Source organism: Budorcas taxicolor, chromosome 17 (genome assembly GCF_023091745.1).
Source record: "Budorcas taxicolor isolate Tak-1 chromosome 17, Takin1.1, whole genome shotgun sequence".
NCBI classification, from domain to species: domain Eukaryota; kingdom Metazoa; phylum Chordata; class Mammalia; order Artiodactyla; family Bovidae; genus Budorcas; species Budorcas taxicolor.
In genome coordinates, this window is record NC_068926.1 from 62,972,957 (window position 1) to 63,000,610 (window position 27,654).

The 27,654-nt window shown below is 45.0% G+C and overlaps 2 protein-coding genes across 2 annotated transcripts in view; one reads left to right on the forward strand and one right to left on the reverse strand.

Annotated features, from left to right (window-relative positions):
* The window catches only part of RNF10 (ring finger protein 10), a 34,287-nt gene extending 10,952 nt beyond the window's left edge, over positions 1-23,335 (forward strand). The window contains exons 2-17 of the mRNA XM_052654412.1: positions 22-218; positions 5,423-5,622; positions 6,665-6,755; positions 8,711-8,895; positions 8,975-9,111; positions 11,783-11,943; positions 13,498-13,623; positions 13,883-14,156; positions 14,369-14,502; positions 15,490-15,607; positions 15,841-15,942; positions 16,908-17,063; positions 18,807-18,907; positions 21,479-21,536; positions 21,634-21,792; positions 22,382-23,335. Of these exons, the coding sequence (XP_052510372.1) occupies positions 22-218; positions 5,423-5,622; positions 6,665-6,755; positions 8,711-8,895; positions 8,975-9,111; positions 11,783-11,943; positions 13,498-13,623; positions 13,883-14,156; positions 14,369-14,502; positions 15,490-15,607; positions 15,841-15,942; positions 16,908-17,063; positions 18,807-18,907; positions 21,479-21,536; positions 21,634-21,792; positions 22,382-22,458 (2,276 nt within the window). The 3' untranslated portion in view covers positions 22,459-23,335. The remainder of the gene's footprint in view (positions 1-21; positions 219-5,422; positions 5,623-6,664; positions 6,756-8,710; positions 8,896-8,974; positions 9,112-11,782; positions 11,944-13,497; positions 13,624-13,882; positions 14,157-14,368; positions 14,503-15,489; positions 15,608-15,840; positions 15,943-16,907; positions 17,064-18,806; positions 18,908-21,478; positions 21,537-21,633; positions 21,793-22,381) is intronic.
* A 1,086-nt stretch (positions 23,336-24,421) lies between these two features.
* On the reverse strand, positions 24,422-26,927 carry POP5 (POP5 homolog, ribonuclease P/MRP subunit). Its single transcript, XM_052654825.1, has 5 exons — positions 26,856-26,927; positions 26,632-26,774; positions 25,157-25,306; positions 24,900-24,983; positions 24,422-24,801 (listed from the first exon to the last, which is right to left on the reverse strand). Exons 1-5 carry the CDS (start codon positions 26,873-26,875, stop codon positions 24,686-24,688), a joined length of 513 nt encoding a protein of 170 aa, XP_052510785.1. The 5' UTR covers positions 26,876-26,927; the 3' UTR covers positions 24,422-24,685.
* Between the last annotated feature and the right edge of the window lie 727 nt (positions 26,928-27,654).

Sequence of the window (27,654 nt, forward strand, 5' to 3'; positions counted from 1 at the left end):
TTTCACATTTATTGCTTTCAGATGGAAAGAACTCAAGTGGATCCAAGCGTTACAATCGCAAACGTGAACCTTCCTACCCCAAAAATGAAAATTTTATCAACCAGTCCCGTCGCTCCAATTCACAGAAAAGCAAAACTTTTAATAAGATGCCTCCTCAAAGGGGCGGCGGCAGCAGCAAACTCTTTAGCTCTTCTTTTAATGGTGGAAGACGAGATGAGGTATGGAATTTTAGAATGTCCTTTCTAGAGCATGAGAAGCATGAGGTCTGACTCCCCGACCCCCAGTTTATTAGTGGTTGGAGAAGATGTGGAGCAAGAGGTCCCCACTTCTCAGACTGTTTGAGTAGTTGAAGAGCCAGAGGAGCAGTCTTGAGTAGTTGAGGGTTAACTTGCTTTGGAACTTTGCCTCCTTTCTTCTCTTAAAGATTATGAAAATTTCCTTAGAGGAAGAAGACATTATAATCATGGATTGTGAGACATTGTAGCAGATTTGTTGTTGTTGCTCAGTGCCCCAGTGGTGTCCGACTCTTTGTGACTGCATGGCCTTCAGCACGCCAGGCTTCCCTGTCCTCCACCATCTCCCGGAGCTTGGCCAAGTTCACGTTCATTGCATGGTGATGCCATCCAGCCATCTCATCCTCTGATGTGCTCTGTAGCAAGTTTAGGGTACCTTAATTTGTATCAACCTTTTATTACTACTCTTGATTTGTAGGTACCCTTTGGAATATTTAGATAATAAAATAGCATTACTTAATGACATTGATTTGCCATGTGAAGTGAAGTGAAAGTGTGGCGGTCGACTCTTTGCGACCTCATGAACTAAAGTCCACCAGGCTCCTCTGTCCATGGGATTCTCCAGGCAGGAATACTGGAGTGGGTAGCCATTCCCTTCTTCAGAGGATCTTCCATGACCTAGGGGTTGAAACTGAGTCTCCTGCATTGCAGGTGGTTTCTTTACCGTCTGAACCATGTATAGTATCTAGCAGTCCCAGGTATCTAGGAGTTCCTTAGATATCTTCTGAAAGTGCATGAAAACTTACGTACAAGGGGGTTCACTGCCACATTGTAATTGCATGATTTAGGACACAGCCTAACTGCTATCAAAGTTAAATATATTATTGGTTAAATATATTATCCTGCTGTTCTATACTGTGTGTCATACATAACATTCCATACTGTGTAGCTAGTATAGAATAAGATTTAATGGATCCACTCATGGAATAATTCATTCATTCACCAGCAATTCATTCCTTACTTACTGTGCACTAAATAACATTTAGAGCTTGAAATAAAACATTGGGTGGGGTTTATATTTTAGTTTGGGGAGACAGATCGTTCTGTAATAAATATAATGGTAAGTGCTTATTAAATTGAAGAACAGTAGACTCAGAGGGAGAGGGATAGAGAGTATTAAAGACAAGTTTTAGGAGGTGAGTGAGGAAAGCTGCCTTGAGGATTCTGAGTCCTGAGGGAAGCCAGGAGCACACAGTGCAGTTTTGAGGAAGGGTGTGTTAGGCAGCGAGTTTACACGCGCATAGGACCAGAGACGGTAGCATTTCTGCTGCGTTCAAGGCAAAGCAGGCAGGCTGCCGTGGATGGGGAAGTGGAAATAAAGCCAGAAAGGGGGAGAGGGGCCAGATCACATGGGCCCTCGAAGGACATTGGCTTTTGTTCAGAGAGATGGGAAGCTGTTGGGGGCTTCAGAAGAGAAGTAAGGTAACGAATGTGCCCTTGAGTTTAAAGGGGAGAGTGGGAACAGGGAGACTGGTTAGGAGCTTATTAAGGTATCCCTGGTTCGAGTGATTGAAACAGTGATAATGATTAGACATGAGTAGACTTGAGATATTTGCAGAAAGAGCCAGCAGAATTTTTAAATAGACTAGATGTGGGGTCTGAGCAGAGAAATAGTGACTAATGTTTTTGACAGGGGCCCAATTCAGGTACCGTGTGCTGAAATGGGGACAGTTTCAAGAGGTACAAGGTTTTGGGCTGGGGAGGAGACATGGGGTGTTGAGATAAAGAACTTCATTTAGAAGTGTTGTCTATTGGATCTCTAAGTATAGCTAGGCTCTTAGTAACTGAATCTAGGGTTCAAGGAGAAGACCTTGGCTAGAGAGCTGACCAGGTACACTTGGTGCTTGCAGCTGTGGAACTAAGTGTGATCATGAAGGAGTGAGTGTTGCAAAAAGGGAGTGGATTCAAGGACTGAGCCTGGAGTTGGATAATAAGGAACCTGCAAAAAAGGAGAAAGAGGACTAAAAACCGTTTGGAGAAAGTGATCCGTTTTTGTCTTGTGCTTCTAGGCTAGGTAAGAAGATTGAGTTGGAAAGCTGACCATTAGATTTGGAAATACGAAGGTGGATTAGGTTGTTGGCCTTGTGCTGCTTTGGTGGAGTGAAAGTGAAGTCACTCAGTTGTGTCCGACTCTTTGCGACCCCATGGACTGTAGCCTACCAGGCTCCTCTCCATGGGATTCTCCAGGCAAAAGTACTGGAGTGGGTTGCCATTTCCTTCTCCAGGGGATCTTCCCGGCCCAGGGATCGAACCTGGGTCTCCCGCATTCCAGGCAGACACTTTAACCTCTGAGCCAACAGGGAAGCTTGGTGGAGTGGGCGAGGACAAACACCTGATTGACATAGATTTAGAGAGAATGGGAAGAAGAAAGAGCAAGTTTAGATAATTACTTTCTAGTGGTTTTGCTCTTGTAGGGGACCAGAGAGGTGAGGCAGTGGCGTCAGGGGAATGTGAGCGCAAAAGAGATTTTAAGGTTCAAGAAATTGCAGCATACCTCTGCTCATGGAATTGTTCTGGTGAGAGGGAAAACGTGATAGAGAGAAAAGGGAGAGAGTTGCTGAAAGTGACCTTGAGTTTTTTGAGGAATTGGCTTAAGAGCTTCCCCAGTTCATCCACAGTAATAGAGGAAGGCAGGCGACTGGAAGGAAGGCCTAGGAGTTCTGTAATTGTTCTTACTGTCTCAGAGACATATCAAAGGAGCTGAGAGAGAAGGTTTGGAAACCTGAGGACTGGAGGAGTCGTCTCGGGGACCGGGGGGAATCAGTGGAGCACAGAAGTGTAATTGGATTTTAGTGTGACTGCTGGGCCGCACAAAAGTCTGCTTTACTGAGGCTGGTTGGCATGGTATGGTTGGCACAGCACAGCTTCAGCCGTGTTTACTTGCTCTGATGCTGGTGTGGATTAATCAGGGGAAGGTTTTGCCAGATGAGTACAGTCAACAAAGAGAATGGGGCAATGGATCGTGAAATCAGACCCAAGGAAAAAAACTTTGGGGAGAAGGGGATTGGATCACTGGTTTGGAGATCCCAGTGGAGGTGAAATTGTTGTCGGAATCAGAACTAACAGAAACAAGCGGGAAAGGAGTGAGATTCTGGAGAGTGCTCAAAGCTATGATGGTGGAAGAGGTGGAATTGTTACCACCACGGTCTGGACTGTAGAGCAGTGCCGTCCAGTTGAGATGCTAAGCCATTGGGGGAGGGGAGAGAGGGAGGCTCAAGAGGGAAGGGGTAGCTGTATACTTACGGATGATTCATGTTGTACAGGAGAAACCAACACAACATTTTAGAGCAATTATCCTCCAGTGCAAAAAAAATGAAAGGCTAAATAAGCCACATATGTAACAGTTTTCTAGTTGCCACAGTAAAACAGTAAAAACAGTGAAATTAATGTTAATATAGGTAATCCCATATAGCTAAAATGCTGTTTCACAATGTGGTGCTGGCCACATATCAAATGCTCAGTAGCCAGCGTGCCTGGATAGCAGTGGCTGCTTCATCGGACAGTCCAGCTCTAGGTGGGGTGCTCATGGGAGTGTGTAGCAGAGGTAGGGTAGAGGGTAAGCAGATCAGAGGAGAAGATGTCAAGGAACCGAGAGGCGACAGGTTGGAAGTTGCAATCAGGAGTTACGATGGGCAGTGTCAGAGACGGGGGGCCAGTTAGAGTAAAAAGATGAAGGTAGAGGATGAGAATGTGGGGGGTTTTGTTGAGTGAACACAAGCTCTTAACCAAGTTTGGGGCATTGGAGTAGAAGACTGATTAGGGGAAGTGGAGCCAATTGGAGATGAGTATTTGGGAGTAAGAGATAAGGGATGACCAGGAAGTCCTGTGCTTCCTGTGGTGAGTTACATAAACAGTGATGGGGTGGAGGTGTGTGTGTGTGTGGAGTGTTGTTTCCGAAGATACATTGTTACTATAAGAGCTTGTCTGACTATATCTTGTGGTGCTGTATTTAATCATAAAGGTCATATGCTCTGATTCCATAAGCACAAAAGATGTCAAGAGGGTATATTGGTTGCCTCTGGAATGGAAGGTATGTTTGACTGTGTCCTATCTCGTACTCTTTAGATTTATCACGTATGTGCAAGTGCTGCATATATACTAATAAGCAGCAAAACTCTTAAATTTGAATTTCCTTTGATTCAATAATTCCTACTATACATTCAAAAGAAATAATCATAGGCACTCAAATATTTGTGCACAAAGATCTGTCAAGTGTATTTATCATAGCATTATTTTGTTAACACTGGAAAAGCCATGAACAGTCTGCATCCGATACTAAAGCACAATAGGAGACTCATGGGGTATATAGTCTTGTAAGGCGACTGTTTACTAGGATTTAGTGACGGGGCAAGTGCTTTTGAAATTTAAGTGGAAAAGTGGGGTTAGAAAATGCACTGACTGACTCAAAGCAGGTACCTGTACCGCTTCAGTCTGGGAATGTCAAGTGGACTGAAAAAGCCCTGGCATGATAAAGATTCCATCTCTGCATGCAGTGGCATTTCTCATAGCTGGTTTCTTGTTAAACTGTTTTGGAATGTGCTGATTGGATTTATTTCTGGACACAGAGCTAGTCTGCCTACGTGCTCTAATTCTGTCAGTTTTAATTAACAGTGAATAGCAGCATGTGTCTTAGATGGGAGGTCTCTGGCAGGATCCTGAAGCCTTTGGTAGTTAGCAGCTGCCTGCAGGCCGCCTCCAGAGTATAGTTCCACAGACTCAATGTTGGCCAGAAACAGACCAGGGAGCAAGTAACTAGCAAGAGTGAAAGTATCGGAGTCTTATGGGACTGTGGAAGCATTAATCCAGTAAGTAAATCTCTGTGCTTCAAGATAGCTAGAGGAGTTCATGCTGGGTTTTGTCATGTAATGGTTAATTGCCACTTAGGGTAGACTCAATAGTTTATAAGTATCTGTAATTGTATGTTAGAGGCTCTTTTTTTCCACCCCTGTCTAGATCTTGGGTGGCCTTTTCATTACCCCTCCTAGGAAGATTGTTTACTAAATAAAAGCCTGTGTTTCACTTAGCTCATAGTTTAAGCCGTGTAGGAGGAGGGGTGCGCTGGCTTCTCCTGTCATGTAGCAAGTGTCATCCTAACTGGAAATCCTCTGCTTTGCTCTCATTCTCTCTAGGTAGCAGAGGCTCAACGGGCAGAGTTTAGCCCTGCCCAGTTCTCTGGTCCGAAGAAGATCAACCTGAACCACTTGTTGAATTTCACTTTTGAACCCCGTGGCCAGGCTGGTCATTTCGAAGGCAGTGGACATGGCAGCTGGGGAAAAAGGAACAAGTGGGGGCATAAGCCTTTTAATAAGGAACTCTTTTTGCAAGCCAAGTGAGTACCTCTACTCTTAGGAGGGGAGTGAAACTGAGCCTCTGGGTGTTTGTGGTACTGAGAGGCTTCCTTTAAGCAACTGTGGGAGAGGTGGAAAGGGAGTTGATTGCTCTCTCTCTTTCTCACCTGGTCTTGAAAACACAGATGTGTTTCAAGCATGTGTTCTTGGTGCTTAAAAGAATATAATACTTAAATAAATTAATGCTTTAGTATTGTGATGAGGTAGTAAAAATGTTTCCTTTGGAATTGAATCCAGATTTAAATCTTATTTTGGCTTTAGACCTTGAGTAACTTACCTAACCACTTTGCGATTCAGCTGTTCCTCTTACATACAGAGGAGGAGGAATTACGTAAGGGAGAATTGAATGCCACGCTGGAGTGTTTGGCATGCATTTGTTCAAATACTGATTCTCTTTTATTTTCCTTTTGTGTGACCTTAGTTCATGTAAAGTTTGACCTTGGGTCTAGACTGAAGTAACCATTTAGTAGTTTATGTAAAAAACTGGTGGGAGTTTCTGGTGGTATAGTGGTTAGGATTCTGGGTTTTTAGTGACGTGGCCTGGGTTAAATCCCTGATTGGGGAACTGAGATATCCCCAAGCCACAGTGCATGGCCCCCCAAAAAAACCCAAACAAACAACAACAAAAAGTCCTGGTACTCAGATGACTGAGTGGGGACAGTCTTTGCTGCTGCCTTGAAGACTGGCGGTTTCTGGTGGTGAGGAAGGACATCTGGCTTCCTTCTTGCTGATGGAGCCACCGTCTGGGCTAATTTTAGTTCAAGGGGAGGGCCTGCAGGCAGCTTGGCTGGGCCTGGGAGCAAGGAAACAGAGTTCATGGATTTGGACTCCTACCCGTTGAGTCTTTTTTGAATTCCCTCCAAAGCCAGGACTTGGAACTCAGGCTGAAGTTCTAGTTCAGTGCCTCACAAACCTTGGCTGCTAATTCCTGCGTTTGATTTCTAAGTGAAGAGATGGTGACTTTCTGCTGAGGGCTTGTTGGTGATTTCTGACAGTCTGCCTCTTGTCTCTCCCTGTTTCTAGCTGCCAGTTTGTGGTGTCTGAAGACCAAGACTACACAGTTCATTTTGCTGATCCTGATACCTTAGTCAACTGGGACTTTGTGGAACAAGTGGTGAGTAGTTCAGCTCAGCTTATGAGCTGAGAGTGGCAGAGTGAACTAAAGAGAGGGACCGTGGTGAAAGCAGCTTTTGGCTGAGTTTACTGCTGATCCAGCTTTCTGTCTGGCCTTACTGTGGGCGTTTTCCAGAGATCACTGCTGGTTTCGTCTGAAGTTGATTTTCTGCTAATTGGCTCCTGCAGGACTAGGCATTGGAGGGTAATAGGGTAATAGCAGTCCTGTCTGCTGCTTCCTCTCCTCTGGGAAGACATAAGCAGGGGAATAGAGAACTCCGGTTATCCTCCTGACCCTGCATGGGCTCATAGGATATACACTGCTTCATTGGTAGCCATGTGTAGTCATCAGTATGAGATTTGGCCTTGGCCTTGTGACAGGTGAAATGAGCCTCACAGCTGTATTTCTGTCCAAGCTACTGCTGCATTTGTCTTCTCTTGAAGCTACAGGCTCTGGGTATCCCTTTGTTACTCCTAGTTATATGATGTAGAATACCTTTCAAAGTGATAGACTCCAAGGCCTGCACTCTCATTACTGTGAAAATTCATAAAATCATCTGAAAGTGACATGGAAAGCCTATGAAACTTAAGTTCTATATGCATTGGTTTAGGGAAAAAACAGACATAATGTGGAAGTCTCACTGACTCCTGTTGGAAGTTCAGTTCAGTTCAGTCACTCAGTCATGTCCGACTCTTTGCGACCCCATGAATCGCAGCACGCCAGGCCTCCCTTTCCATCACCAACTCCTGGAGTTCACTCAAACTCATGTCCATCGAGTCAGTGATGCCATCCATCCATCTCATCCTCTGTTGTCCCCTTTTCCTCCTACTCCCAATCCCTCCCAGCATCAGAGTCTTTTCCAATGAGTCAGCTCTTCACATAAGGTGGCCAAAGTACTGGAGCTTCAGCTTTAGCATCATTCCCTCCAAAGAACACCAAGGACTGATCTCCTTCAGAATGGACTGGTTGGATCTCCTTGCAGTCCAAGGGACTCTTAGGAATCTTCTCCAACACCACAGTTCAAAAGCATCAATTCTTCGGCGCTCAGCTTTCTTCACAATCCAACTCTCATATCCATGCATGACTACTGGAAAAACCATAGCCTTGACTAGATGGACCTTTGTTGGCAAAGTAATGTCTCTGCTTTTGAATATGCTGTCTAGGTTGGTCATAACTTTCCTTCCAAGGAGTAAGCGTCTTTTAATTTCATGGCTGCAGTCGCCATCTACAGTGATTTTGGAGCCCAAAAAAATAAAGTCTGACATTGTTTCCACTGTTTCCCCATCTATTTCCCATGAAGTGATGGGACCAGATGCCATGATCTTCGTTTTCTGAATGTTGAGCTTTAAGCCAACTTTTTCACTTTCCTCTTTCACTTTCATCAAGAGGCTTTTTAGTTCCTCTTCACTTTCTGCCATAACTGGTACATTACTTCTAGACCCTTTTCATGCACGTGTGTGAGTCACTCAGTTGTGTCCAGTTCTTTGTGATTCCATGGACTGTAGCCCACCAGGCTCCTCTCTCTGGGATTCTTCAGGCAAGAACACTGGAGTGGGTTGCCATTCCCTTCTCCAGGGGATCTGTCTGACCCAGGGATCAAACCCAGGTCTCCTGCATTGCAGGCAGATTCTTTACCATCTTAGCCACCAGGGTATCCTGCCTTTATGTATGTGTACATATAAGTCTTCTTTTGTTAATGGGATCTATATTGATTGTCATTTTTTCCTTTTGATGTCGAACCCCGAAAATACCTGTTATATGGTGGTTTTATTATGTTATTATTTTGGTTTCCTTAATAATTTGCTTGAGGTGCTCTTGTGCATATACCTGCACTGTTGAACAGTATTATGAAGATGTGTTAGAGATGTATAGGGATGAGGAGGGGGATGGAAGAGGCTTTGACAGTCCCTAGTCCATTCTGAAAGCAGTTTAACCTGTGGTGACGTTTGTTTCAGCGCATTTGTAGCCATGAAGTGCCATCTTGCCCAATATGCCTATATCCACCTACTGCAGCCAAGATAACCCGTTGTGGACACATCTTCTGCTGGGCATGCATCCTGCACTATCTTTCACTGAGTGAGAAGACCTGGAGTAAATGTCCCATCTGTTACAGTTCTGTGCATAAGAAGGATCTAAAGAGGTAAGATGGAGGTGTTTGCTAGATTAGACCTCAGTCTGCCAACTGCTTGCCCTTCTACATATGAATGTCCATGTTACAGTGTTGTTGCCACAGAGTCACGTCAGTATGTTGTTGGCGATACCATTACAATGCAGCTGATGAAGAGGGAGAAAGGGGTGTTGGTGGCCTTGCCCAAATCCAAGTGGATGAATGTAGACCATCCTATTCATCTTGGAGGTGAGTTTGGTTAATTTGGGGAACATATAATGGTGGGTATATCCGTTAAGGCTACTTGAGTATGTCTTTCTGCTGTCAAAAACTGAGCCTTTAAGCTAGCCATTTCTAGCATTTCCAAATTAGACATAGGATTCCAGTAGGTTGGGGATGAAGTTTGCAGAAAATGACTTAACTCTTGATTTTGAGTTCAGTTCATTTGTGAAATGAAAAATTAAAATACACATAAGGCTTTGTTGAGTAGTGTCTAGCGCTGTGCCCAGTTTGGGGGGATTCCACAGTCAGCCAGTCTTGACACCCGTCATCAAGGAACTCGGTAGTCTAATCGAAGAGACAGACTGGTAGCCAGGCATTTGGACCTAGAGTGTGGTCAGTGCTTAACGGTAGGGAAGTGCAGGGGGTTGTATTCTCTGTATTCCAATGGAGATGAGCATTAAAGTGACATTTCAGTTTTGGGCAAAAGAGGATTTTCAATAAATGGTATTGAAACAATTGACTCTTACGGGAAAAAATTAGATCCCTATCTCATAACATTCATAAAAATCAATTCCTGATGGATTGAAAAATCAAGAATAACAGAATTCAGAACTTTTAAAGGAAAATATAGGAAAATATCTTTATAAATCCTTGGGGTTTTACCTGGGAAGGTGTTTGAACCAAGCTGAAACCATCAATGCTATAAAATAAAAGATTGATAAGTTTGATTTTATGAGAATTAAGATTCAGCAAAACTCCTTAAAGTCAACGGGTGATAAATAAGGGAAGATTTGCACATTTAAAATACTGATTAATGTCTAGAACATATAGATGTTCTATAAGTTAACAGTCTAGTAGAAGAATAGGCTAAGCATGTGGCAAAGTATTTCCCAGGAGAGGATATCTGAATAACCTCCCAAGTATCTACAGAGGTTTAACTTTGCCTAGAGTTACACAAATGCAAATCCAAATGCCTGTAACAGTGACACACACACACACAGGATGAGGCAAATACAGGCATACCTCATTTTACTGTGCCTCACGGACATGCAGCTTTAACAGATTGAAGGTTTCTGGCAGCACTGCATGGCCAGATGATGGTTAGCAGTTTTTTGCTTTTTGACTGTGCTGGGTCTTCACTGCTACGTGGGCTTTTCTCTGGTTGCGGTGCATGGGCCCCTCGTTGTGGTGGCTTCTCTTGTTGTGGAGCACATGCTCTAGGGTGCTAAGGCTTCAGTAGTTGTGGCACACGGGCTCAGTAGGTGCAGCTACCAGGCTCTGGAGCACAGGCTCAATGGCTGGGGTATACGAGCTTAGTTGCCCTGAGACATGTGGGATCTTCCCGGACTAGGGATTGAGCCTGTGTCTCCTGCATTTGCAGGTGGATTCCTTACCACTGAACCACCAGGGAAGCCCATGGTTAGCATTTTTTAACAGTGTTTCTTAATTGAAGTATCTACATTGTTTAGACAGAATGCTGTTGCTAGCATATAGACTACAGAATAGTGTAAGAATAACTTTTATATGCACTGGGAAACAGAAAAATTTGTGACCTACTTTATTGTGATGCTTACTTTATTACAGTGGAACCAAACAAGCATATCACTGAAGTATGCCTGTGCTGGGTTTTGGCCGGGGTGGGGAAGTGGGCACTCTTGTTCTTGGTAGGAGTTCAAATTGATACAGCCTTTAGTGTATATGTGAGGGGGGCAGATAGTATATAAAATAGACCCAACCTTTGATTCAGTATCATAAAGAAATCCTTTGTACCAAAAAGCGTGTATTGGGATTTTTTTGTTACAGTTGTTTCTTTGTTTGTTACAGTCGTAATAGAAATTGGCAATAACCTAAATGTCCACAAGAAACTTACTCGTTAGAATATATCTTCATTTCTAACACAATATAGAAGGTAAAAAAAGAAATAGATCTAGATCTTTATTTATGAACGTGGATATATATAAATGTATAGGAAAAAGTGTGAAGGACACACATTCAGATTTGTAAATAGTTATCTCAGGGTTTTTCAAGTCCGTAAAATATGGGAGATGGATGTGAAGGAAGTAAATCGTCCTTGATCCTTTTACCCAGAGGTACCCCAAAATGTTAATTGTAGAGTTTTTTCCTATACCTCTATATTTTTGTGAGATTGGAATTGTTTTCTTGTTTGGCATCTGTTTTTCCCCCCCCCAATGTAATGTGGATATTTCTCCATGTCACTAAATGCTTCCTTCTTAGAAAACCATTTTTAATGTCTGCAAAATTCTCTTTAATGAGTATACCATCATGTCACTGTCTCTTTATTGGACTTACTAGTTGGTTGCAGTTTTTTTGTTACTGAAGTTTTTTTTTTTTTTTTTGCGGGGCGGGGTTGGGGTGTGCATCATATTACTTTTTGAATCTTAGTTCCCAACCAGGAATGGAACCCAGACCTTCAGCAATGAAAGTATGGACTACCAGGGAATTCCCAGAACATTAATTTTTTTCTACATCTTTGGTTTTCTTAGGATAGCTTTCTTGTGTTACAGAGTTGGAGTTGTAAACTTCAAGTTAAGGGTCATTGCTAAATATTTTTCTTACAAGGAAAATACACTAAGTCATTCTATTTTCACCTTAGGAAAAAAGCTGTATATGAAAGTTGCTATTTAGCTACACAGCCGTGAGCTCTGAGTTTTGCCTCTCTGTGATCTCGGCATTGCAGATGAACAGCACAGCCAGTACTCCAAGCTGCTGCTGGCCTCCAAGGAGCAGGTGCTGTGCCGGGTGGTGCAGGAAGAGAAAGCAGCGCTGGAGCGACAGCTGGCAGAGGAGAAGCACACGCCCGAGTCCTGCTTTATTGAGGCAGCTATCCAGGAGCTAAAGGTGAGGAGAAGCCCTGGAAGTGGGGGCAGGGGTTGGAAATTAGCTACTTTAGCCCCACCCACGTTTGAGATGATGAGCAGGGAATAGCTAAGAAAGCAGGTTTGCTCTGGGCTTTGGTGATAGGAGGGAAAGGGTGACCTAGTGGTTTTTCAGGAGCTTCCTGGAACTGAAAAGATCAAGTCAGGGTGATTTTAAAACGCTGGAGTTTCTTAGATTGGCTGTGTTCTTTTTTGGTTCTAAAATTTATCTTTGGCTGCTCTGGGTCTTCATTGCTGTGCGTGGGCTTTTCCGTAGTTGCGGCCAGGAGGGGCTACTGAGGCGTGTGGGCTTCTCATTGCAGTGGCTTTTCTTGTTGCCGAGCACAGACTCTGATGCGCTCGGGCTTCAGTAGTTGTGGCGCACAGGCTTAGTTGCTCCGTGGCACATGGGATCTTCCCTGACCAGGGATTGAACCTGTGTCCTCTGTATTGGCACATGGATTCTTAACCACCGGACCACCAGGAAAGCCCTAGCTGTGCCCTTAATTAAGCAACATAGGCTTTTGTTTGTTTTTTAGGAAAGCGCCTGGATTAATTTTTGGAAATGTTTTATTTAAGGAACATTGTGAAGAAATTATTATGGCCTCTCTAGCAGGCTCTACCAATGCCTGCTGAGGGTTTTGGAGCAGCAGTATCCAAATACAGAATTCCCTATGCCCTGTGTCCTCTACAATAGGAATTCTTAAACTTTAAGAGGCAGCAGAATCGCTAGATGTTGGGCTCTGCCCTGAGAGACTGATTCAGTAGGTCTAGGCTCATTAAAGTTAATAATTTGCATTATAACAAGTTCCAGGGGAGTCTGGTGCTGCTCACCCCCAGATCACACTCTGAGAATCACTGATCTGTTAGAACAATGAAAGCCCTGATGAAAGGGCCTGTGACAGGCCCTGTGCTGACATACTGCTCTTGTGTTTATCTCATGTAGCTTCATAACTGGGTGTGATAGAACAGATGTCCCCTTTCACAGATGAGGAAAGTGGAATCATGGGTTAGGTAATTTACTTGAGGACATACAAGTAGTAAGAGGTGAAGCTGGTATTTGAATTCCTGTCTCTCTGACTCACAAGTCCTCTTTGGGCAGGATTCTGTATTTACTTTTTATTTTCTTTCTGTAATGCAGGACATTAGTTCAAATGCATTTCAGGGAGAAGGAAAGCTTCATATGAGTAGATCTGTCCAGGTTGAGGTGGGAGTTGCACAAACCCTTGTTTCCTCCAGTGGTTCTCTCTCTCTAAGCTTAGTTCATAAAAACTAGAAGACCACTTCTGTGTCCTTGAATTTCTGTTCAGGAAGCTTTTGTGTAGTGTTGTCAGTATCACTGTCAGAGATGCTAAGCAGAATACCATCCCATTGCAGTACCAGGTACCTTTTGCCTCCTGCTTTCTTTAAAGATTGAGAATTTTAAGTACTTAGACTCTTCCTTTTTGCCTTTTAACTTTTGCTCCTGTCGAGGGGCCATTGTAAACTTTGGTCCTTCAGACTCAATACATTTCTGGTTTTCTCTCTGGTGCTCTAGGCTCGGGAAGAGGCTCTGTCAGGATTGGCTGAAAGCAGAGGGGAGGTCCCTGGTGTCGTGGCTGCTCTGGAACAACTGGTGCTGATGGCTCCCTTGGCGAAGGAGTCCGTTTTTCAACCCAGGAAGGTTGGTGTCCTTGTTACCGACTAGTGGCCACCATTCTTCTCCAGCTGGTAGGCACTGTTAGATCTGGAGAAAAGGGAACTGTGAGTATTTCCTATGTGCTTTTTTTTAAAGAAATTATTTAAAAATTTTTCCTATGTGCTGTCCCCTGTTTGTTCTTTCCTTCACAGTGTTAAGTCAGTGACAGCCAAGATAGACCTTGAGAGCTTGGTTCTTGCCTTTGCCACATGTTCTTCCTGTAACCTGCGGTTTGTCCCAATAGGGCGTGTTGGAGTACCTGTCTGCTTTTGATGAAGACACCACCGAAGTTTGTCCTCTGGGTCCTCCTCGTCCTGTTGCTCTCCCTGTGGTAGAGGAGGAGGAAACAGTGTCTGAACCAGAGCCTGAGGGGTTGTCAGAGCCCTGTGAGGACCTGGAGTTAGCAGAAGACAATCTTGGAGAAGGGACCATTTGTACCGAGTCCAGCCAGCAGGAACCCGTCAGCAAACCAAGCGTCACACACCTGAGCAGCTCTCCTTGTTACTACTTTTACCAAGGTGAGCCTCCCTGAGGGGGCCGGCTGGGTGCCGCTGGATGTTTCAGAGAAGTGGTCTGGCTCTCTAAGCAGAGTGAGGCAGCGGCACAGATCCTGGGTGGCTGGGCCTGTTGTGCCTTTCAGCCTGGGGAGGGAGAGTCGGGCTGGGTACGAGGAGGGCCCCGACTTGAGGACTGGCAGAGAACATGGTGTGACGGATCTGCTTGTCTTCAGCGGAGGACGGGCAGCACATGTTCCTGCACCCTGTGAACGTGCGCTGCCTCGTGCGGGAGTACGGCAGCCTGGAGCAGAGCCCTGAGAAGATCTCGGCCACGGTGGTGGAGATCTCCGGCTACTCCATGTCTGAGGTAAGGGCCTGCCTTGCGAGGTGGAGGGGCAAGGAGCTGCATTAACCTCATCTCTCTGTGCTGGGCTTAGCCAATCCAGGTTCACAGACCTCCAAAGGCCATTGGTTTTTGTGTGTGTGAGTGTGTTTGTGTGTTTTGGAGCTTGTGAATTTTTAAAAACTCAGATGGGGCTCCCCTGCCATGTGGGGGTTCTATTGGGTCAGCCCACCACTGCTGTCTGTATCACAGGCTCCTTGATTGTGCTTTGGGGGTAGAGAGGTCTCCTGCTTTCATTTGAGATAAGTTTGTTTTTGTTTCTCTTTCTTCCTACTGCTTGGGAGAAATGGCCAAGAAAACAAAGTCCTTGGAGGCTTTAAGGTAGCTTATGAATTTTGGCTTAGCAGATACCTGTGAATTATTGTCTGATAATATATGTGAATATTTGCCCTTTGAGAATCACCCTTGTATTGATCACAGTTTAAAAGCTTAAAGTGAAGAGACTTTCTATGTACTATAACCTTTCTATCAAATGTGAAGAAAAAGGATAAAAAGAAAATTAAATCAGCTTCATTTTTATTGTTTCAGGCCAAGCTTTGTTCAGTAGGGAAACCTGCTTTGTCTGCCTTCCCAGTTACCATTAATTCTGTCGGTGGTTCCCAGATTTTTTGCCAATAAATAACTCTTGTCTTCCTTACTCTACCTGTTTTTTTGTGGACCCCCAGAAAATCAGAAACAGCTGATCAGCTTTGTATCATTCATTACTGGGCTCAATTAATTCATTTGCATCACAAACCCAATAATTGCTTTTGGTTGCTTATTCTACCTTACTGTAGGGTAATTGACAGTTTCTGTTCAGCTTTCCAAAATGGCGATAACTTGAGCGCTGCTCTGAGCCGCAGTGCCATCTGAGCGAGTGTGTCTCCCTGCTGGGTATCTGGGTGGGAACCTCTACTCTCAGAGTCACGGCTGGTCTTACTTAGTTGAGCATCAGCCCCTTTTCCCCTGCAGGATGTGCGACAGCGTCATAGATACCTCTCTCACTTGCCACTCACCTGCGAGTTCAGCATCTGTGAACTGGCTCTTCAGCCTCCTCTGGTCTCTAAGGAAACCCTAGAGATATTCTCAGGTGAGAATGCTCTGTACTTTGCTTCCCTTTTTTAGTGGAATTCAGGGATTCTTATGACTAAAAACCCAATGTAGAAGGAAGTAAGGATTTCTGTCATGAGTCTCCGAATCTCCTGATACTCTCCATCCAGTCCAGCTGGGCCCTCCCTTGTGCCCTTAGCTGCTAGTCACCTGGGAGGAGTTAATTGCCAGGTTGTCCTGGGTCTGCTTCCTGACCACCTCACCACCCCGCAGATGACATTGAGAAGAGGAAGCGGCAGCGCCAGAAGAAGGCCAGGGAGGAACGCCGCCGAGAGCGCCGGATTGAGATGGAGGAGAACAAGAAGCAGGGCAAGTGTAAGTTCAGGAGCGCTCATCTGTGACTAGCACAGCTGTGCATCACTGTACAGAGGCCCCAGGCCCGGCCTAGTCATAGCTCAGCTCTGCCACTTGCTTTCTTCAACTCTCAAACGTGAGTTGTAAGAGTACCTCCCTTATGGGCTTCCTGAGAGAATTGGAGTTGGCGCTGGTCAAAGTGCGTAGCACATAGTAAGGAGTAAAAGTGAGTTCATCCTTGGCAAAGTGGGTGGAAAAAACCCAGGGTGGGGGTGTGGCCAGGGAATTGGACATCTGCTGAATGCTGGGGATAATTGGCCCATGTGCACTTTGGGTACGTCGTTGGCCTCGCCTTCAACTCTGGAGACATCTATACATAGCTAGTTTACCAGCAGAGTCTGAAATAGTAGAAACCTGTTGACATACTAGGAAATACATGCAGGGAGTTAGACTTGAGCTCCAAGTAGAGTCTTTTAATCTGGTTCCGCAACATAAGCTTCACTGAACTAAAAATTTGGTGACATGAGGGCCTGCTTAACCTCCAGAAACAAGGAGTTGAATCCTTGGCTAGGGAAAAGACTTGACTATTTTGAATCCACATGGTATGGTAAATACAAATTTTACTTCTCTAACTGGGATAAGTATGTAGCTGGCATCCTGGTGTTGTGTAGCTGTTTGGCACAAGTCCTAACAGTTGAGAAAACTGATGTTTCAAGAACAAAAACTTTTTTTTATTTTATGGGAATCTTGAAAAATTATATAGAGCAGTATGATTAACCCCCAGGTTTATCACCCAGCTTTAACATGAATAGTTAAAACAAGGGTTTTATATTAAAGACATAAAGTGGCAGATATTACAAATTTGGTTTTTAAAGCTGTCTCCATCCTTCGTATACCTGGGAGATTCGTATTGACCGTTCATAACTGTTGGAAAAGATTCGAAGAATTCTGTAAATGGGCCTGCTGTTCTCATCTTGTCTTTGCAGACCCAGAAGTCCACATTCCCTTGGAGAATCTACAGCAGTTTCCTGCCTTCAATTCCTACACCTGCTCCTCTGATTCTGCTTTGGGTTCCACCAGCACTGAGGGCCATGGGGCGCTCTCCCTTTCTCCTCTTAGCAGAAGTCCAGGTTCCCAAGCAGGTAAATGGAGTTGGGATTTAGAGAATAAAGTTGACCACCAGCCGTAGACCTTAAGCCGAGCCCTAGTGTCTGAATTTACAACAGTGACCTCAGCATCGTGGGTCTTCAGGGAACTGATTTTATGAGGGTAGTTAATAGATTCCTGAGATACACTAAATTTGTAACATTTGATTCACTTTTCCATTGGCTGTACCGACTGCTTTATGCCCTGCTAGCTTCTGAATACCTCAGGCAGCCCGTACAGCAGGACAGTCAAACCTAGGTTCTTCTCTGCAGTCCAGCTGTTTTATTTCTAGTTCTGCCTTTGAAGTACTCCCTCTGTAGGTGTGAACATCTTTATTTATGTCTTATTGTAACATTGTTTATGGTGGAGGATGGAGGAAACAGCCTACAAAGTCTACTGGTAAGGAAATGGCTCAATTACAACATTTTTACTATGAAATTCTTTACACCTACTGAAAAGGAAGATAGCTCACCTCCCGAACCTGTAAGATGAAAGGAATTTGTGGAAAAAGACAAGGCATGACACCATTTTTGGGTTAAAAAACCCACACAAAACAAAGCATTTCAATGTAGGTTTGTATATCTAAATGTATAGACAAATCCTGGGATGATTGTGTTCCAGACCACTAACAGTGTTCCACTCTATGAACTGAGATCAGGATTGAGAGGCTGTCAGCTTTTTAAAAACAGTTTTGCTTATATATAGAATATATTACTGTGTTATGAAATTAAACAGTTACAATTTCAGAGAGCTGTCTTCTGATCTTCATCCACCTGGCAGATAGTTTTTGATACTTAAAATTTATTTTTCTCAGGTATTTTCAGTGAATTGTCCAAGATCAGAACATTTGGTGACTCTTGTGATGATTTGCCTGTCACTTCGCAGATTTAGGAGCCTGAGATGAAGGCCGGGGCTTGGCTAGTGGCAGGGACTGGGACTAGAGTCTAAGGGCCACACAGCCATCACGCTCTTGAGTTTAACTGAGACGAGAGCCACTGTACAAAGGAACGTGGCAAAACATTGACTGCGTCATCTGTGACTCAGAGATTGCATTTTCACAGACTAGCTTTTCTGAAGGTTTGTGGGCTTTAACACATTCAGGCAAGAGCAGGGGGATGGGCCTAGAAATAAAAGTACCACAGAGCCCTGGCTGACTGTGGAAAGGCCTTTCCCTACCAGCAGTGATCAGGGCAGTGGGTGGGCTGATCTGTGGGAAATGTTCAGCTCTGGGTCAGCAAGGAAGGAGAAGATGACAACTTAGGGAAGGGAGTAGCAAGGAAAAGCTTGCATTTTGCTGGATTTTGTTGCTGTATGTGTTTTGAATTCTAACTGAATATTCCCCAGGTCATAGACATCTGCTGGCTAGGACATAAAGGCTGACCTGATTACATTTCATTTCTTTTTCTTAAAGCTTTTTATCCATATAAAACTAGTCCATGACATCCAATACCTACACCTTGAGAGCTGGCTCACGTGGAAAGGGTTTTTCTTACTGTGGGAATGGATTTCGCAATGCCTTCTAGTGTTGTCATAACCTTGAAACTTTTCTCTCCCTATTCTGATCACTTGTGTGAACAGTAGGCCATGTTCTTGGCTTTATAAGCACATGGCAGAGTTGAAGGTAGATCATGGTTTAGCTTTTTGAGGCAGTGTTGCTAATTATCCAGACCTGATTCGGTGCTAATCTCTTCTGTTTTATTAAGTTGACTTGTATAATCAGGTCTCTGATTCCCTTTCAGACTTTCTGCTGACCCCTCTGTCACCCACTGCCAGTCAGGGCAGTCCTTCATTCTGCGTTGGGAGTCTGGAAGAAGACTCTCCCTTCCCTTCCTTTGCCCAGGTAAACCCCTCTGCTTGTAAAGCAGCCCATGGGCATTTAACATGAATTCTGCTGCTTGTTCTTCCTGGAAATTTCTCTGCTGGAGACAGGAAGATTTACAGGCTAATGTTGCACTGACTTTGAAAATCACGGAAGGCTCTTTTAAAGAGAAGCTCATGGATTTAGTCTCAGATACTACCATAAACTTACCAAGGACAGAAGCCAAGAATAGCTGAGGAAGAATCAGAGTTTTAATTATTTAACAAGTCACTAGATTATTCGTGTACTAACACTGATCTAAGGGCTGGGGATATATCAGTCAATTTTAACTGGCCCCTAGTTCTGGGACCTCTGACTTAGGTGGTATGTATCTGTTACATATAATAAACCATTCTTTGCTTTGCGAAAGGGAAGGTTGTTTTGGTTATCCTGTAACTAACTAGCCAAAGTGGCTTCTTGAGATGGGTTGAAGAGAGCACCAGGCTAGTAAGATTTGATGTCAAATCAGTATCAGTCTTTAAGCAAACAGTCAGCATTCCTGCATTTGATAACTGAGGAAGATGAACAGACAGGTTGACAAGCACCCCATTAGGAAGTTAGTGTTCACTTCTTTGGGACTAGTTTGGACTCATTTACTTAACAGTTCTTTAAAGCAGGTAGTTGATACAGATGTTTCTCACATATAGCTGGCAGTTTGTGCTGAGAAATAAGCAGGAATTCAACTTTGGTGAGGAGAGTCATTGAAGTCAAGGATGAAATAATTGAGACTGATCCTGAAAATGAACTACTTGGTTTCAGAGGTATAAGCAAGTGGCTCCCAGAAGTTAGGTCAATGCCTGGGTTGTTTTTTTAGCTAGGTTTTACTGCCATTGTGTTTTTCATCTTTATATTTTGAAAAACTTCAAACTTAAGGAGTTGAAAGGATAGTGTAATGAATATTCATACTTTTCACTCAGATTCACCAGTAGTTACTGTTTTGCTATATTTGCTTTTTCTCTTTTTGGTGCGTTGAAAATAAGTTACAGACCTCATGAATGACATTTCACCACTAAATACTTGGGAGATACATACCACTCAAATCACATTCTCCTATATGCCCACAATTATCATTGTTACATCAAAGACATCCAGCTGATTTAATACTGTCTAAGATGGCACGTATTTCTGTTTGCACATTTGTCTCGGTGTCCTGTATTGTTTTTGGTCAGATTTAATCAGAGTGCTCATTGCATTTAGTGTGTCAGCTCTCCTCAGTCTCCTTTGACTCATAACAGTTCCCCTGGCTTCTGTTTTTTTTTTTTTTTTAATGTGGCATGGATATTTTGGGGGCTTCCCTCATAGCCCAGTTGGTAAAGAATCTGCCTGCAATGCAGGAGTCCCTGGTGCGATTCCTGGGTCAGGAAGATCCCCTGGAAGAGGGCATGGCAACCCACTCCAGTATTCTTGCCTGGGAAATCCCATGGACAGAGAAGGCAGGCTACAGTCCATGAGGTCACGAGAGATGGACACGACTTAGTGACTAGACCACATGGGTATTTTTGAAGCATCTAGGCCTGTTGCTTTATAGATGATCCTACACTGTAGATTTTCTGAGTTTTTCTTCATGAGTGGACCCAGGCTAAACATTTAAACATTTTTGGTGAGATTAAAATATAGGTGATTTTTAATGATCTTATAAGATGATTCAGATGTTGTACTGTTAGACCCCAAACTCTTGGGGACCAAGGGAGATTTTCACAGTAGTACATGATGAAGAAAGTTTATCAGTGAAATCAGTATCTGCCAGTTGAATTATCTTGCACAATATGCAAGCCCCAGTTTGGGACACATTTGGGACAGGCATGCTGGTGTGAATCTTGTGGGGTTTGTTTCTCGGTACAATGCACCCTGCTTTAGGTGGCATGGCATGTGTAGTAGATAGCATGCAAAGTGACCTTCAGCACTTACAGAGCTGGCCTTGGCCAACTGAGATGAAAAGTTCCTCTCTCGGGAGGGATCTGATGTTACTATACTTCCAGGAATCTGGTTTATGGCTGAATCTAAACGTTAATAGTTAAGGAGCTATTGGAAAAACAAAGACAGAAAGGTAATGAGGGCTGTGGGAGCAGTTTCGGGATAAAGTTAAATTGGTTTTTGTGGCCTTAGGTAACTGAGGTTTGCTCAGCAGGTGGTTTGTTTTAAACTTGGAAGGTCCTGTACACTCCTTACTGCAAGAGGAGTAATGTTGATGTTTTTAGGCGTCTCCAGAAGAGGAGGAAAATCTTGTCCAGAAGAAAGGAATGACAAAGTCGGGATTCCCCACTTCAAAATCAGAGTATAAATCTCTTATGCCTTCTTTACAGTATTCTTTACCTGTTTCCTAAGGAACAGAACAGGTTCTGGTTTCCCACTCTGTTAGTTTCACTGCCAGTTCAGGATAATAGGTGACATGATGAAAACACTGTGTTAGGAAAAGAAATATCCAGAGAATTTTTTCCCAGTTGGGGTAGTTGATTCTTTGTCCTCTGTACCAGTCAGTGTCAAGGTAGGAGTCTGGAGAAGAAATAGGATCAGTAACTTAAATTCTCTCCCTTCCTTTTCCCACTTTGGCAGATGCTGAGAGTTGGAAAAGCAAAAGCAGATGTATGGCCCAAAACTGCTCCAAAGAAAGGTGAGAATGGCCCTCTGATAAAGGGGAAGCTTGAACCCCTTCAGAAAGTAGAAGGCTCTGGAGTTGTTTCTGCAATTTTAACACTGATCTTTTTTAGATGAAAACACCTTAGGTCCTCCTGCCCCTGTGGACAGCGATGGGGAGAGTGATAACTCAGACCGAGTTCCTGTGCCCAGTTTCCAGAATTCCTTCAGCCAAGCTATTGAAGCAGCCTTCATGAAACTGGACACACCGGTGACTTCAGATCCACTCTCTGGTAAAGGCACAGGAGTAGGGTGCTCGGCTCGGGGCTGTTTCCTCCTGGATCCAGGGGCACTGATCGCTAATCACTTGTCGCTTTCCCTCTGAACCTCAGGGCTCGCGTTCTAGTGTTAACTAACATCCCATCTGGTATATCAGATGGCTCCTTTTTGCACCCCAGACTAATTCTTGAGGACTTTGTGAAGTTCTGTATAACTTTTTTTCCCCAGCCTTACAGATTTCTGAATCCTGAGGTGGTGAAGGTGGCTAGTAGATAGATGGAGGTCAAACTCAAAGCACACCCCCACTCTGTAGTATTCACGACTAGCATTTATGATGTGCTTCCTACACGCCTAGCATTGTGCTAATTTTATTCTCCCAGTAACCCTATTAAATGGGTATAACTCACATTACAGATGAGTTGGGCTAGGCACCTAAGTGATGTGTCTGAAGACAAACACCCAGAGTGCAAGGTCCGGTATTTGAATCCAGGCAGTCTAATTCCAGAGCCTGCACTGGTGTTGCCTGTGACTCCCATCAGTGGAAACTGGCCAGGGGGCAAAAGGGTGGCATTCTAAGCTAAGTCCTTTCTGTTTTTTGTTTAGAAGAGAAAGGAGGAAAGAAAAGAAAGAAACAGAAACAGAAGCTCCTGTTCAGCACCTCCATCGTCCACACCAAGTGACACTACTGGCCCAGGCTAACCTCTCCATCTGGTTTTCTTTTATTTGCGCTTTTGTTTTGCTGCTGTAATTTTTAAGTATTTGAGTTTGAACAGATTAGCTCTGGGGGGAGGGGGTTTCCACAATGTGAGGGGGAACCAAGAAAATTTTAAATACAGTGTATTTTCCAGCTTCCCGTCTTTACACCAAAATAAAGTATTGACACTCACAAGAGAGCTCTTCCTGCCAAGGTTTTTAGTTTGTTGCCAGGTAGTCTTTTTGACCCATGTGTAATTAGTTTTTCTCAACCCCAACTTAAGTTTTAGTCTCTTGGAGCAGCCCAAACCAGTGTTAGGGCACCTTGCTTTCAGCACACCTATTGGTGTGTCTTTTAAAAATAGTTGAATCTTTTCTATCTGTTCAGTACTCCTCTCGTTAAAGAAACAGAGGGATGGGAATAAAGTGGATGTAGGATACCCAGCTTGAATTGTAGTTTTTCTTATGACAACCAGGCTGTGGTGTCAGATCCAGGTTGTGCTTGTGTGATGGAGGGTTTTACCTTCTGTTTGGCACAGAAAGTTGTAACTGTAATTGACTAAGGAGGCCCTAGGACCTGATAGCCTTTAGGTCAAACTTGTTTCAAGTGACAGTGGCCTGAATGAATTACAGAAACAGGAGTCTGGCACACCCGGAGGCAGAGCAGGACAGGTTTGAAAGCAGTGGGGATGCCTCCCCCAGCCCCTGCCCCCCAATGCCTCCCTGTTGTCTAGAGCAGTCTTACGCCTTGGTTTGAGCTGAATGAATTTGAGTGATGTGAATTATTTTGCTGCTTAATAAAGTGACCTCTAGGTATAATAGACTATGAAGGTAAATAGTTGAAATAAATCACCTGCATAAGCATTGTGAGCTTTCTGGTTTCTTTTAAGATTTATTTCAGGTCAGCTAGACATATATTTCTTAATAGGTTAAGGTAACAGCTGCTGTGAGCTTGAGCAATTCTGTTTTCATGGAGTCATGTCTTAACTAGTGTCAGGCCTAAAGGGTTCTTGATCTGGGCTCATTAGCTCTACCCTCCCATTCTTAAAATGACAAATGTTTGTTAAATGTATTAATGTTGAGGGACTTTTGAGAGATGTCCATTTTATGAAGGAGAGAGTATCTCCTTGAAGTGTCTTTAGTAGGTAGCAGATCAGAACGGGTCATGTCTCTCGTCTCTCCTAATTCCTGTGAGGGCATTGTCTCACCTACCTTCGGGCGCCAGGCAGGTATAAGGCAATAGAGAAGGGTGGAACTGCAGAAAACCACCAGATGTTGGCAGCTGCTATTTGACTTTGTAATAATGAGTTCAGGTGACATCATTATTACAAAGATATTTTCCCCCACTCAAAAGTGTAAGAATTGTATTATTATTTTTTGTCAGGTTACCTGGTTAGGTATTGGCAAAGAATCTGTTTATTTCTAAGGTCCTTTGGGTCATTGAGACCAGCTCTAGATCTGTGCCGGTTTAGTTGCTGTCTCACTAACACTATTACTCTGGGGACTTCCCTAGATGTCTAGTGGTTAAGACTCTTGAGTTTCCACTGTGAGGGACCTGGGATCAATCCCTGGTCGAGGAGCCGAGATCCTACATGCCCCGCACTGTGGACAAGTAAACTTCAAAACTGCTTCTCTGAATGACCTGGATTGCTTAGGGCCCAACCGAGGGCAGGAATATTAGGTCTCTGGTGGGAGGCTATACATCTAGGACCACACAGGGAGATGGTCTTGCTACTGAGGCCAGGGATAGAAAAGGAAAGAGACTAGGCCAACCATGAACTTCACATTCACACTAAATGCTCCTGCTGCTAAGTCACTTCAGTCGTGTCCGACTCTGTGACCCCATGGCAGCCCACCAGGCTCCCCTGTCCCTGGGAGTCTCCAGGCAAGAACACTGGAGTGGGTTGCCATTTCCTTCTCCAATGCATGAAAGTGAAAAGTGCTAACAGAAGCCAAATACATTTATTAAACCTGCTGTTAGATACAAAGATGCGTATAAGGACAGGGGCTTCACAACTGCAGAACCACTTAACCAGGCAATGCTGGGTAAAGGTGACTTCGATTAGTTTTAAGTAAGTCCATTTTGAGCTGGTCACCTGGCCTCTGGTCCACAGTCATCCAGTTTGGGAACTGCAGAAGATGCTGCTGCTTCTCAGAATGTCCCATCCCAGTGGGTGGACCCCAAGGCCTGGGCACAGCACAGCGCGCAAAGGTTCACTCCATTGGCTCAGCAGTCTCCTCGCCGCCGCTATCGGAAAGCTCCTCCCCAGCGGACTCCTCCTCTAGTAAACAGCTTTTAGTGACAGACTTCTGGATAGCCTCCCGCTCTCCTGCAGAAAGAGCATGGTGAAGAGCATGAGTGACCTCTCATTCAGCCAGAGGCCATGGGCAGTCCCTGCTCAGTGGGTACAGGGCTAGCATCTCTTACCTTCATCAGTACAGTTGTGCAACAGGATCAACAGCTGTCTCCTGTTGTACTGAATCAGGAATTTCTGGCATGTTCTAATTGTACCTGGCACAGGTAAGAGCTTTGTGGTCAGCAGCTTGTGGAAAGTATTTGCCTCAGAGTCTTGCAGAGCTCGGAAGAAGTATCTTGCCTTTAGCAGGAGAGCAGGAATACCCACCTACCACAGAAGACTGATGCTGAACCTGTTACAAACCCAGCCATATCCCACGCACCCCTACCTCCGACGTGTAAGGTGTTGAGAAAACACGGGTAGCGGTGTCCTTTGTTCTCCAAGTATGTAATGAAGGGAAGAGCTGACCACACAAGCCGGTAGAATTCCTTCCTGCATCGAAGTAGCACTATTCCAGTATAGGCATTGAGGTATCGCACTACATCAGGGGGAAAAAAAATCATTTGGGGAACTGGACTGTCAGGGATGGGTTAAAAATCTTAGGATGATTGAACGCCTACATGCTAGAGATCAGAGATGGCTCAAGACAGTGGCACTTGGAATGCATCAGTAAGTAAAAACTTCACTTCTGAAGGGGAAAAAAAATTAGGACAGCCCATTTACAGATGGTAAAGAATCCCCCTGTAATGCAGAAGAACCAGGTTTGACCCCTGGGTCGGGACGATCCCCTGGAGAAGGAAACGGCTATCCACTCCAGTATTCTTACCTGGAGAATTTCATGAATCGGATAGAGGAGCCTGGGACGGACAAGACTGAGCGACTTAACACTTCATTTACGGAAGGGAGAAACATCCAGTGCCCTACACACCACTCAGAACTGGTGAATTTAGAATTTAAAACGTTCTTCTAATGCACTGACTAGTGCAGAGGTCCACCTTCCTCAGCCCCTGGCTGAAAACCAAGTTGTCCTATGACTGGGTTATGTAGGTTTTTCAGTCATCTGAGTCTCACCTGAGGTGGGACAGCTATGCCTATGTGGATCACTTCTGGAATTCAAAGAATATGGTAAAAGTGAATGACAGTAGTGTGGATGTTGAGAGGGCCTGCTCCTATTTACATACAACTGTGTGTCCTGTAGGAGAAGGCAATGGCACCCCACTTCAGTACTCTTGCCTGGAAAATCCCATGGACAGAGGAGCCTGGCAGGCTCCAGTCCATGGGGTCGCTAAGAGTTGGGCACGACCGAGCGACTTCACTTTCATGCATTGGAGAAGGAAATGGCAACCCACTCCAGTGTTCTTGCGTGGAGAATCTCAGGGACCGAGGAGCCTAGTGGGCTGCCATCTATGGGGTCGCACAGAGTCGGACACGACTGAAGCGACTTAGCAGCAGCAGCAGCAGCAGTGCATCCTATACAGGCCCTTTTCAAGGGTAATTAGATACAAGGGGTTCTTGCTCAATGTCCCACTGCCTACTAACTCGCTTCACTCGTGTCCGGCCCTTTGTGACCCTATGGGCTGTAACCCGCTAAGCTCCCTCTGTCCATGGGATTCTCCAGGAAAGAATACCCTTCTCCAGGGAATCTTCCCAACCCAAGGACTTAACTCGTGGCCTACTAGCTCTCCGCCTAACTGGATTCACCCAGACCTCGGGATGCGACCCTGCTAAAAAGAACGGTATCTTACATAGGACAGTACACAAGGCTTGGCAGTTCCCCGGGGTCCTTCGTGCCCCTTTCTCCCTCCTGTGGCCACTGCCCCTTCCAAGCCCCGCCGTCCGCCCGGTTCCCAAGCACCCTCGCACCCGCGAAGCCGATGGAACAGGCGGCAGCACCGAAAGTCCCGTGCACGCGGGCGATCGTGTCCCGTACCAGGGTGCCCAGCACTCGGTCCTCCAGAGTCAGGCGGCAGCGGGGGTCGTCAGACACCACTTCGCAGAGCAGGTACCTGCGGCGGGCGAGAGGGAAGTGAGCACGGGGCTAGGCCCGCGGGGACCGGGCAAGGGGCTGTTGGCAAGAGACTGCTTACCTATGCTTGAACCGCACCATGGCTGCCTCCACCTCCGGCGGCCAGACGCGCAAACCGGATGTCTGCTTTCTCCTCGGCGGCCAATAGGAAGTTGGCCTCAGCCACTCAGGGAGGCGGAGCTAGAATGTAGGCGGAGCCCTGTGTCAGTCTCCCCTGAGCTCCGCCTCTCTCTACAGTGCGCAGGCGTCCTGCTCAATTCCGCGCTGATGGAGCTGTTGGGAGCTAGGCTGAGCGATCGGAGAAGGCAGTGGCACCCCACTCCAGAACTCTTGCCTGGAAAATCCCGTGGGTGGAGAAGCCTGGTGGGCTGCAGTCCATGGGGTCGCTAAGAGTCGGACACGACTGAGCGACTTCACTTTCACTTTTCATTTTCATGCGTTGGAGAAGGAAATGGCAACCCACTCCAGTGTTCTTGCCTGGAGAATCCCAGGGACGGCGGAGCCTGGTGAGCTGCCGTTATGGGGTCGCACAGAGTCGGACACAACTGAAGCGACTTAGCAGCAGCAGCAGGCTGCGCGATTGATGCATTTTTGTGCCTGTGATGGGTGGTTGTGCCCACTCATTAATTTTGTAGGATGCACCCGCGGCATTTGGAGCCTCCACGATGTTTACTTTCTGTTACTTTGCAACACAGCCGTGCGTGCATTTATATTTTCTCCCCAGGCTGGAAGATCTTGAGGGCAAGATCTTGCACACACAAGCCAAGGATTCACAGAGGGGAAATTAGGACTCTCATATTCAGAATACAGCTCGGTTCAATTTCCCCTTACAGCCAAATATGTTATTACTGTTTAGGCCT